Here is an 11674-nt window from a genome sequence, read left to right as displayed (position 1 = left end):
ATACCACGCTCTCCATTGTCCGTGATCGGTAGAATCTGGGAGGATATAATAATGAGAGAGTGTATGTCGACTGATTACGCGCTGGGATGCAGAATGAAAGTCGTGTATCAAATTTCCGTATCACTCATCGTCGCGATCGAGCCACACAATGGTCCAAGGTTTCTCATGTTTCAGGTTTCCGGAAAGGGTTTCGGGAGGGCCTGGGGCCTGCAGGTCCGCAGTAACGGATAGGAGACCTTGCGCCTGGTCGTTCCAAAGCCGACAGGATCGTCTTTTTTCTTTCGTCAGGACACGTACAGCCAGTCCACAGTCCATGACATTGGCTGTTGTGGCTGGACGTGGCGTTGGACTTGGACCTCCCGGGCCCCTCTTTTGGGGGTTCCAGAGCCCTTAAGTGGGCGGGCTATTGTGCAGGGCGACAAGCCCAGGCACCGCTGGGTCCATGGTCTTAAAGCGGCCCGCTGGAGCTTGGCTCCACTGCTTTTGGGGAGGTATTGGAGGGAGTGGGTGCTGGAAGGGTTGAGTGGCACGGGATCGCGGAGTCGAGTAAACACCAGAAAAACCCGGGATCTCAGTCACTCTCGACTCCCCTGGGGACAGGAGGCTCTGGAATAGAACCGAGTAAGGATTGTCGAGTATCGTGAGTTTCGAGCAATTAAATTAGGAGACTTAGCAGCCTGATTGGGTCCAAGAAAACCCAAGAATCCCGAGAGAGATGAAAGTCTAGACTCTGAAACGCGCCAGGGCCAATCATGCCCTTCAGGGGCAACCTTCTGCAGCCCTTCTCCATCCCACTCGTCTCCTCCTGGTCGAGACTTTTCGACTTCTCGACTTCTCCTCCATTTCTTATCACCCATTCGTCATTTGTCATTCGTCATTCACGAGCTTGAGGGAACTCGACTTGCTTCCAGACTCCCTCTTCCACTCCCTCGATCTCTCGCTCTTCGCTTCCTACTCCAGTCACTCTTTGCCTCGACCTTATACCCATTATACCATACCCACCATACCCAAATACCGAACTCTGAACCTGTTCGCACTCTCAGCAACTCCTCGATTGCCTTTCCTCTTTTCATCATCCCGCAGGTTGATCCTGTCGTTTCACTCTTTGTGATTCCTGCTTTTTTTATTCGTCTCGCTGCTCCTCTGGATGAACCTTCCCTCCCTGCCCAACATCTATCTTCCAGTGACTCGGTGAAAATTGAAAAACACGCGCTTGGATAGTGAGTATTTGCGGGGCAATTGCAAGCAACTGATTAGCAATGCGAAAGACCATCTGGGCCCTGTTGGGCCTGGGTGTTCTGCCCTCAGCTCTTGCGACCGACACGCTCAGCACCCAGGGATTCAGTCTTTGCGAGACAGATACCGCCATCAAGGTCCAGGATCTTGATATCACCTACACTCGCTCTACCAGGGAACTTGTCTTCGATCTGGCTGGTACCAATTCGAAGGAACAAAATGTCACTGCCACCCTGACGGTGAACGCCTATGGCCATCAAATCTATACGAAAACCTTCGATCCCTGTGGATCGGAGATCCATGTCGCGAAACTGTGTCCTGGTGAGCTCTCGACCATGTCTCTTGTCCAAGGATAACCCGACCGAAGTAGCTGACCTTTCCCCCTTCCAATGTTAGTCCCTTCAGGACATTTCGAGGCTCAAGGAACTATCACCGTCCCAGAGTCGTACGCAAGCCAAATCCCTTCGATTGCTTTCAATATTCCCGACCTGGACGGCCAAGCTAAACTGGTCCTCACGTCGGACGGGGAAGACACTGCGTGTGTAGAGTCAAGCCTATCCAATGGAAAGTCCACGTCAATTAAAGGCGTGGCATGGGCCTCGGCCGGCATCGCGGCCGGTGCTCTCGCCTTAAGCGGCCTGTCGGCACTGGGCACGGCGGGTGGCGCTGGCGTCCCTTCGACCAGTCCGTCCGCGGGCGATGTTGTGGGATGGTTTGGCTCCATAGCCACCAATGGTATGTTGAGTGTGAGCCACCCAACCATCTATAAGAGCTTCACCAAAAACTTTGCATGGAGCACCGGCTTGATTCCGTGGTCGAGTATGCAGGACTCGATCGACAGCTTTCGCAAAGCCACTGGGGGAAATTTGACCCAAAATAGCTATGTCTATCTCTCCGGACTCAGCTCTGTCCAAACATCCAATGGAACCTCATCGAAACGGAGCTTGGATTTGATGTATCGGACTGCTGGGTTGATGATCCGATCCGAATCGAGCTCCAACTCGACTAGCTCCAGCAGCACCGACTGTGGCTCTCTTTCCATTTCCAGCTTCAAATGTTATTCGGAAGAGCTCATGATTCCCTCAGCGAACATCTTCATGACCATTCTCTTGGTGTTTGCCATCGTCGTGGCGGTAGTCGTGGTTGGCATCCTCCTGGTGAAGGTTATCCTCGAGATATGGGCTCTGTATGGCAATTTCCCGAACAAACTGATCGATTTCCGGAAAGACTACTGGGGCATAATGGCACGAACAATCACCAACATGATTCTCGTTCTGTACGGGATTTGGGTCATGTACTGTGTCTATCAACTTCGAGAGGGTGATTCTTGGGCAGCTAAAGTCCTGGCTGCGGTGACCTTGGCGGTTTTTACGGCTATTTTGGCATTCTTCGCATGGCGCATCTTCTATATGGCTCGCAAGTACAAGCAGGCCGAAGGCGATACCACTGGCCTGTTCGACGACAAAGATACCTGGCGCAAATACAGCCTCTTCTATGATAACTTTAAGAAAGATTTCTGGTGGATTTTTGTTCCAGTCATTATCTATGGACTGGCCAAAGGCATTATCATTGCTGGCGCCGAAGGGAATGGCATGGCGCAAACTATTGGCCAGCTAATCGTCGAGGCGCTCTTATTGACTCTGCTCTTGTGGAACCGTCCATACGCCACCAAATCATCGATGGGCATCCATATGACTATCCAGGTTGTCCGCGTTCTGTCCGTTGTCTGTGTCCTGGTCTTTGTTGAAGAACTCGGACTTTCTCAGACTACTAAAACTGTGACTGGAATTGTGCTTATTGTGGTCCAATCTTCTCTCTCTGGTGTGCTTGCGATCCTCATTGCTGTCAATGCCATTATTGTATGCATTCGTGAGAACCCCCATTCCAAGAAACGCCGAGAAGCCGGTAAGTGTATCCCATGTGCATTCGTCATTTACCGAATATTCGCATTGACTATCTGTAGAAAAAGCAAACCAAGACCTCGACGATCTTACTCCCTTGGATGCCCGCGAGTCTCTTCTAATCGATCACCCCGCTAAGAGGGACTTTACTGAGATGAGCAAGTTCAACTTCACGGGCCCATATGAGCCATACCGGGATAACCCAAAGCATCATCGGGGATCCACTGAAAGCAAAGATAACCTGGTGTATTCCGATTACGGTGTGGCACACGATCGGAATCATAGCCCAGAACCCCGCCCTGACTCCAGACATAGCGGTCGTCGCAGCCCGTCTTTGGAGGGCCGCCATCCGACTACAGCGGGCTTTGGCATGGCCTACTAATGTCACTTGCATTTGCCTTTCTTGAATCTGGATATTCCTCCGGTCGCATTACACTTTCCCTCCGATCCACATGTCCCTCCTTTTCTCTGCCTGACTTTCATTTAGCGTGCTTGGATGGCGGATAGTCCTACTCTCTTTGATTGTGCTTGATTCTTGTGTTGCAACACCCCTTCTGTTCATCTACTATCAACCCTTCTTTCCCCTTTCCTTGCAACTGATACTGACCTCCAATCTTATCCTCGATATTCCTTTCTTATTCCAGCGTCTTTGTATTTTCTAAAATTCGCTATGAAAACGTTCCGTTGTTCTTGTATATGGTATAGATTTTTTTAGGAATTTACAGACCGCAATATTCTTCGAATCGGTTGTTTTTCTTCTCTCCTTCCACAATACCCTGAAATAAAGCGTCGAATACAGTTCGAAAAGCTGTTTATGCGAGGATATCAATCATGACGGTTTTCAAACTCTATCGACTGCCAACGTACTATTTGAATAAATCAAAGTCAAATGGAAAATTGCCACCTGCCATTTTGAAAGAAAAAAAAACATACTGAACATGAAGAATTATCAAGAAAGTAACCACCATGTTTTGAACCCACGAGTGATGATTTTACGGCTTGATCAGAACGCAGAAAAGAAAAGAGAAGGAACCCAGGAAGCCGCACGCCATAAGACCACCCATGCTTCATGCACGGGCAGAAGAAAGAAAATGGCAAGAACCATCACTTCGATGATGAGACAGATCTGGAACCTGCGTGGCGAGGAGATAGAATAGATAAGAAAACCCGGGTGGATAGACGAACAAGAAGGATAATAAAGAGACACGAATCAGCCCGAGCAAACACCATCTAACGAGAATAAGGGTGGAAGCCCCGATGTCCTCCACGGCCACCACCACGGTAGTTCGCCCCAGGCTTGCCGGCGTTGCGAGGACCGGTGGGAGCGTTGGCCGGAGCTGCACTTTGCGGCTGTGGCGTCGGACCTATAGAGACATTATCAGCATCAATCGGGTCAAAAATGTGTGGTTCGTGGGATGACATACCACGACCCATGCTGCCTCCTCGAGCCATGCTCTGAGGACCTGTGGGGATATTTGGCTGAGGCACTTCATCATACATTCCTTCCCATGAGGTTGGGCCACCTTGCTGGTAAGGCGAGAAAGCACGGTTCTCCATGACCCGGCGAGCTTGCTGCTGCTGTTCGTATTTCTGCTGCTCGAAAGCAATCTGCTCCTGCGCGTTATACCCAGGCCCACCAGGCTGTCTATAACCCGCAGCGTTGGGACCGGGACTGGCGCCTCCATTACCACCATTGCCAGCCTGGCCTTGATTCTGCATCTGCTGCATCATGGCCGGGTTCATCACGTTCTGCATGTTTTGTTGAGAGCCCGGGCTACCGGGGTTAGGACTCATGCCACCTGATTGCTGATTGCCCATTTGTTGCTGCATTTGCATCTTTTGCATCTGTTGCATTTGCTGCATCATCGCAGGATTCATACCGGGCATGCCCATGCCGGGCATTGCTTGACCCGGGCCTGATGCCATGGCCATCTGCTGCTGCATCATGGCAAAATATTGCTGCATTCGTTGCCAGTACTGCGCCATCACCTGGGGAGTCATCCCACCAGCCATACCCTGTTGTCCGCCCTGTTGCTGGGACGCATCCCCTTGATTCATGTCCCGGAAGCCGTCCCGGCCACCACCGCCACGACGACCTCGATCTTCATCCCGCAGGTTACCTCGGGGTTGAGCCTTCTTAACCTCAATAGGCTTGCCTAAGATTTCGAGGGGTCTCGAAAGAGCGTTTTCAACGGCCGCTTCGCTGTCGAATGTCACGAAGCCGAAGCCACGCGGACGGCCCGTGTCCTTATCAATCATAAGAGTTGCATCCACGACACGACCGAATTGCATGAAAAACTGCTTGAAGTCCTGCTCGGTGGCCTCTTGGCTGACGCCACCGACGAAGATCTTGCTGGTTTTCTCTTGTTCATCCCGCGGAATAGCACGCTTGGGATCAATCTAGAGTCAATGGTGAGTTGAATGCTCGCTATGGAAAATCGGGCGCTTCTCTGGCAGTCTTACAATCTTGCCATCCAAGTAATGTTCCTTAACCATGACCGTGTTGACTGTCTTAGGATCCCGGAAAGTGAGGAAGCCAAAACCACGAGAGCGGCCAGTGGCGCTGTCTCGCATAACAGTACACTCCTGGACCTCGCCAAATTGCGAGAAGTAATCTCGTAGAGACTCTGTTGGATTCTTGTCAGACCCCCTAAAAACCGCCATTCGTCTTGAACGTGAAGTACATACGATCTGTGGTCTCCCAGTTTAACCCACCAATGAACATTTTCCTAGCGACAAGGATTAGCGTCTATCGGGCTGCATATCAACTTCAATGCAAAAAATCCGTAAAAGAGCACAGAATAAGCAGGGCAATATCAAAACAAGCCAAAAAAGGCATAGGCATGAGTGCAAGGGTACAATGAGTGTGCTCTGGCTATGGAGCTGGTGGCGCTAAGGTGCTATTCACGGACACAGCTAAAGCTGAACTGTCTGAAGCCTCCGAGTTTGAGGCCGGATTTGCGGGAGTACATCGGCATAGACACGCAGAGCCCCATGGAATCGCTCATTTGGTTTACATGAGCTTGGAATCCAAGTTCCGTCGACCGTCTTTTCCCGTCTCTTTTGGGGAATAAAATTCATGTCCCCGGGAGAAGCAAATCAGGTGGAAGGCGTAGTGCACGGAGAGTTCAAGGCGAAGAAGTGAATTGTCACTGTATCTCTGTCTGTCTTTGACCTGGGAGAATCTTTGCTCGTCTAACAGAAGATCCAAGCTAAAAGATCGTGGCTTGATCACCCCTCATCAGACAGCGTTGCTACTTCTTGCTCTGCTCTATCAAATGTATCGACAAGAAGCTATATAGTATCCGCTGTACTATATGGCCGCTCGCAACAAAGGTTCACGGCAGAGTCCGATCTGTCACTCTTCTGTTCGCGACTTCAATTCGCTTGACATTGAGCAGGAAATGCTTCAAATGCCCTTATTTTTGCCTTTGCCTTTGCCTTTGCCTGATCTTCCATAGCCATAAAGAATCACCACCGGCCGACTATGGAGGAGAGCCTGAGTGAAGACAACATGACAAGGTCTCTGCGACATGCTGACATCGGTGGGGACGAGGAGACTCTCGTACGTAACCATTAGGCGAATTAATGGCATGGCCATTTAGTTCAAACAACCGAATATAATTGTATTCTCCCAGTGACCCTATGTCTTCCCTTGAACACTGAAGCGGTGGAATTGTGCGGGATGCAGTAACATCTCACTCCTACCAGACGTTGTAGTTCGAACCGTGAATAGCATACCACGCCACTCAGAGATATATACCAATATGGAATAGCCAGATGCACCCCCTATATTGACCGACTGTGTTTCAAATACTTTGCAGGAGCAGATTTCACTTACCCATCTTCTTTAATTCCCGTCCCGTGCGACTCATTATCAGCGTGGGGAGCCCCCGCAGGGACGTTGGAGATACCCTCAGCACCATTCTGGAAGCCAGAAAGAGAGTCTTGCTGGGGGGCAGCTTGTATCGGGTATGCCTCCACAGGGGTGGGATCATAGCTTGGGACAGAGGGCTCCTCTATGGGCTGCGCAGGGATTGCTGAAGGCACTGGAACGGCGGGTTTCGGGGCCTCTACAGCAGAGGTTGTGCGGTTCGTCGACTCGTCGGCATCATAGCTTAAGAGATGACATTAGTCAGAGAGAAGGTCTTGACATGGGAATAGCGGGGAGAGAGGGTTGATACAGATCTGCGAAGAGATCCTCCTCTAGTTCCTCAGGTTCAGCCATGGCGCTGAGAAAGTTCGAATTGATTAGAAACGGCAATGGAGGAAGAAATAAGCGAAACTAGACTAGGTGGGCAAAGAGCAAAAAACCCCAAGGTCTGGAATAGTTAGGAATGCGTGGGGGAGGGGAAGGGGATAAAGTCAGTGAAGAGGCAAAGGGAGGTTGAGCGGAGGAAGTCAGTGGCTTACATACGCACGGGTTGTCAGGTCACTTGGAGATGCCCGCTACAACGTTAACTAACAACTATACCCCCCGCGCCGCTGATTCAAAAATTGTATTCGCTTTGAAGTCCCCAAATACCATGCATTATTGAAAATTGCTTGCTCTATATGGCCCGGTTGGAAGAGCACATCATCGCATCCCTGGGCCGCCCCGCACTGGAATCCCGTTGAGATCATTCATCCGCGCCTGCACTCGCCGCAGCCATGGCGAACAAAAGGGGGCGGCAGGTGAGTGTTTCCCAATTACCCACGGCCTCATTCGGAATCAATTAGAGGCTGACTATGGCATGGTGATCAGGAAATGGTTCAGGTTGGTTCGTATCTCCGCTTCCCTTCGCAGCTTCCTCATGGTTCGATTCATAGCTGATTTAAGGTGGTGGCCTTCTTAGATAATTCCGAGTATGACCGACCCCTATATTGGCTCCAACATAGCGATCTACATATCCTAATGATTCGTTGAAGACGTACAGATTCTCCATTTTGGCCTGGTCAGGCCGCATCCCTGAACCAGGGAGCGTCGAATGCTTACGGCCAAAACCTCGTTGTTGGTGCTTCATACTCTCATGCCAATATTCCACAGTCTGTTCGGCCCTCCAAAGACTATCTCTTTCTAGGTTAACCGTGGCTCATTAATAATTTACTGATCAATGTAATTTCGACAGAGGTGCGCCATCGAACCCACGTCCGAAGACACCGCCTCGGGCATCTGCTGCCAATGCCCCATACCCCGCGTCGCACTTGACGAACCGATCTGGAAATGTGGTCGCCTCCCCTCCCCGCGCCCCATACCCTGGCATCATGGCACAAGGGGTGGACGAATGGAGCCGTGACCCTACTGAAGAAGACGACGACGACGACGATGATGATGACGAAATCGTGTATGATGATGATGAAGATGAATTTGGGCTTCCAAGCCTTGCCAGCATGAGACGAAAGAAGTCGGCACCTTTCAGTGCTAAGCATGTTGATCTTGGCGGCACAATGGGGGGAATCCCGCTTCTTTGGGTTTTGGATTGGCGTCAAATAACAGACAGCGCGCCAACAGCTCGGACATTGCCGAAGAACGTGGCACCCCGATGTACCCTACGGCACGGAAGGGCGAAGGCAAAATCCTTCGACCGCAGTATAAGGATATCTTACAAGGTTCGAAATTGAAGCCAGGGATGGTCATATTGTGTATGCTGATTGCGTTCCAGACCCTGCAAATGCTTTGAATCTCATAAATCACTCTAATCCGCCAACAAATGCTTCACCGAAGGAAAGAGAGATTCACACCAGTCGCATTTCGCGAATCAACAAGTTCAAGCGCATTCTGCAGGCCAGCACTGTGTCTCTCACAGAACTCAGAGACCTGGCTTGGTCTGGAGTTCCTGAAGAAGTTCGGCCAATGACCTGGCAACTTCTGCTCGGGTACCTTCCTACGAACAGTGAAAGACGTATATCAACTCTTGAGAGAAAGCGCAAAGAGTACCTTGACGGCGTACGACAAGCATTTGAACGTGGTAGTGGAGCAGCGGCTGGAAACCCTCCTGCCTCTAGCACGCCGGGCCGAGGAAGGGGACTAGATGAGGCAATCTGGCATCAAATCAGTATTGACGTTCCTCGAACTAGTCCCCATATCCCTCTGTATGGATATGAGGCTACTCAAAGATCCCTGGAGCGTATCCTTTATGTATGGGCCATTCGTCACCCGGCAAGTGGCTACGTTCAAGGTATTAATGACCTTGTCACTCCGTTCTGGCAAGTGTTTTTGGGAGTTTATATCACCGACCTCAATGTTGAGGAAGGAATGGACCCTGGCCAGCTCCCTCGCAGTGTGCTGGATGCTGTCGAGGCTGACACGTTCTGGTGTCTGACGAAACTCCTGGATGGTATCCAAGACAACTACATCTATGCCCAGCCCGGTATTCACCGGCAAGTCAGAGCCTTACGAGATTTGACGAAGCGTATTGATTCGGCCCTGGCCGCTCATCTTGAACAGGAAGGCGTGGAGTTTATGCAATTTAGTTTTCGGTGGATGAATTGCTTGCTCATGCGGGAAATGAGCATTAAGAATACAATACGCATGTGGGACACATATATGGTATATTTTTCTGAGCCAAATGACCCCCAGTTACCGGTTTTCAATGCTGACCATCTGAATAGGCTGAGGAGCAGGGCTTCTCACGATTCCACCTCTATGTCTGTGCCGCATTTTTAGTGAAGTGGACTGACCAATTAGTGAAGATGGATTTCCAGGTATGTCTGTATTATTTACTCGCTTTGATCCCAAATTTCCTACAAGACAACCTAATATTTGTACAGGAAGTCATGATGTTTCTTCAGGCACTGCCTACGAAGGATTGGACGGAAAAAGACATCGAGCTTTTGCTGAGCGAAGCGTTTATCTGGCAGAGTTTGTTCCAGGACTCACGCGCTCATCTTCGGCCTACTGGCAACGAGCCCCCAGAAAATGGTATCTTTTATTGATTATAATCATAATTCATCATACTGTTCCGGAAAGCCTTCATGTTTGATGGTCCGGGGCCAGACTCAAAATCTCAATCAGTTGAAATGGATACCTTTCTGGTTGAAGGCCCACAGCATCTTCAAGAATTCGTTTTCATCGCACATTCTCGCACGCTTGTCGGCCAAGCGGGTTTCATCCTCCAGAACCTGTCGCACCTTTTCACGTACCAACTCCGAAACTTTACCACGCTTCTTCCGCTGGGACTGACCCTTCAACGCTTGCTGAAGGCGAGCGTTTGTCTCTTCTTTGAAGAAATCCGGAACATCATCATCATCCATATCCATAGTCTCATCCACGGGCTCCTCATCGGCCTGTTGGTCTCCACCCATATCCATCGCATCGCCATCGGCGTCGTCGACGGGGCCGTCCTCCACAGGGATATCATTTTGAGCGCACCAGGTGCGGTAATTGGCCTCGAGCATGTTCATAATGCTAGGAGTACCGATGAAGCTAGCCCGCAATGTCTTATTCTTCCGCACAAACGCAATGCGCAGCAAACCATCCCACTCTTCATAGTTTATTTGTGGTCGGGGGACCTTGGGAACCATACGGATAACGCTGGACTCAACCAGTGGTGGAGGCTTGAAGTTGTTCTTACCGACCTTCATGATGTGATCAATCTTCGCCCACATCTGTGCGTTGACGGAGAGACGACTGTAGAGCTTGTCACCGGGTTTGGCGAAAAGGCGTAGAGCGAATTCACGCTGAAACCTAGGATCAGAATTTGTATGTTAGTTCACGCCGAGTAAATTCTCTTCCACCAAGGGAAGCAAGGGAATGATAGACATACATGAGAATGCAAGTTCGGGGAGCAGGTGTTGTGGCCAGCAGCTTGAATGTAAGAGGAGAAGAGATCTGCACATATGGTTAGTTCTTAGAAAGCCTCGATTAACCCGGGTTCGTGTTATTCAGAAAACATACCTGGTAGGGGGTGTTGCTAATGCAAACATCGAAATATGGAAGCTCAGTCTTCATCACGTCTCCCAGAATAACTTCCAGGCGTTTTTGGGCCGGCGTTCCCTGAAAACGCTTTGTGACCTCGGCCGCCATTCGAGGATCCAACTCCACCGCAATGACCTTCTTGGCCTGTTCCAGAATCTTTGCCGTCAAGTTGCCGGTACCAGGACCGATTTCGAGAACAATCTATTGCGAAAAACGGTCAGCGTAGTCTCTTTAACTATTTCGGATGCACATACATCACTCTGCTTAAGGTCGGCTTTGTTGACAATCCTAGCAGAAGAAAATGGTTAGCGCCACCAGGTTATTCCAAGAGTAGCAAAAAGACTCACTGCTCGGCAATGCCTGGGTTCTTCAAGACGTGCTGGCCAATATCTGTGTTCATCTTGAAGATACTGTGGGCAGCCTTAGTCTTTGCGGCGGCGTCCGCCTGTGCGCTGTTGCGCTTGCCTTTCTGGACCTTGGGCATCTTGAACCGATGCGAAATATAATTGCCAAGTCCTTGAATTATCTGTCTGAATAGCGAGATTGAACTCGAGGACTCAATGCAAAATTCCGAGTCGTCCTGACATTGTCAACTGTGGGCAACTTTTTCTTTGCGATAAGATTATCGGTCCCGGGACTA

The 11674-nt window shown here is 50.2% G+C and overlaps 5 protein-coding genes across 5 annotated transcripts; 2 read left to right on the top strand and 3 right to left on the bottom strand.

Annotated features, from left to right (window-relative positions):
- Nucleotides 1-1259: 1259 nt before the first annotated feature.
- On the top strand, nucleotides 1260-3519 carry N7462_009852 (transient receptor potential ion channel family protein; the record flags this gene model as incomplete). Its single annotated transcript, XM_057081566.1, has 3 exons — nucleotides 1260-1557; nucleotides 1633-3141; nucleotides 3200-3519. The coding sequence occupies 3 exons, from the start codon at nucleotides 1260-1262 to the stop codon at nucleotides 3517-3519; spliced, it is 2127 nt and encodes a 708-aa protein (XP_056928606.1).
- An 848-nt stretch (nucleotides 3520-4367) lies between these two features.
- On the bottom strand, nucleotides 4368-5862 carry N7462_009851 (RNA-binding protein; the record flags this gene model as incomplete). Its single annotated transcript, XM_057081565.1, has 4 exons — nucleotides 4368-4501; nucleotides 4562-5537; nucleotides 5601-5764; nucleotides 5826-5862. 4 exons carry the CDS (start codon nucleotides 5860-5862, stop codon nucleotides 4368-4370), a joined length of 1311 nt encoding a protein of 436 aa, XP_056928605.1.
- A 1112-nt stretch (nucleotides 5863-6974) lies between these two features.
- On the bottom strand, nucleotides 6975-7365 carry N7462_009850 (RNA-binding protein; the record flags this gene model as incomplete). Its single annotated transcript, XM_057081564.1, has 2 exons — nucleotides 6975-7254; nucleotides 7322-7365. The coding sequence occupies 2 exons, from the start codon at nucleotides 7363-7365 to the stop codon at nucleotides 6975-6977; spliced, it is 324 nt and encodes a 107-aa protein (XP_056928604.1).
- Nucleotides 7366-7653: 288 nt separating this feature from the next.
- Nucleotides 7654-10052, top strand: N7462_009849 (GTPase-activating protein GYP1; the record flags this gene model as incomplete). Its single annotated transcript, XM_057081563.1, has 6 exons — nucleotides 7654-7811; nucleotides 8046-8162; nucleotides 8246-8726; nucleotides 8842-9666; nucleotides 9729-9821; nucleotides 9888-10052. Coding segments are annotated over 6 exons (1839 nt in total), but the record flags the coding sequence as incomplete, so codon positions are not given.
- A 75-nt stretch (nucleotides 10053-10127) lies between these two features.
- On the bottom strand, nucleotides 10128-11518 carry N7462_009848 (dimethyladenosine transferase; the record flags this gene model as incomplete). The annotated part of the gene is made up of 5 exons (XM_057081562.1): nucleotides 10128-10803; nucleotides 10883-10947; nucleotides 11014-11235; nucleotides 11289-11322; nucleotides 11382-11518. The coding sequence occupies 5 exons, from the start codon at nucleotides 11516-11518 to the stop codon at nucleotides 10128-10130; spliced, it is 1134 nt and encodes a 377-aa protein (XP_056928602.1).
- Between the last annotated feature and the right edge of the window lie 156 nt (nucleotides 11519-11674).

The sequence above is a fragment of the Penicillium macrosclerotiorum genome, assembly GCF_028827735.1.
Source record: "Penicillium macrosclerotiorum strain IBT 26536 chromosome Unknown utg000010l_segment0_segment0, whole genome shotgun sequence".
Taxonomy (NCBI): domain Eukaryota; kingdom Fungi; phylum Ascomycota; class Eurotiomycetes; order Eurotiales; family Aspergillaceae; genus Penicillium; species Penicillium macrosclerotiorum.
This window is presented reverse-complemented; position numbering and strand designations above follow the sequence as displayed.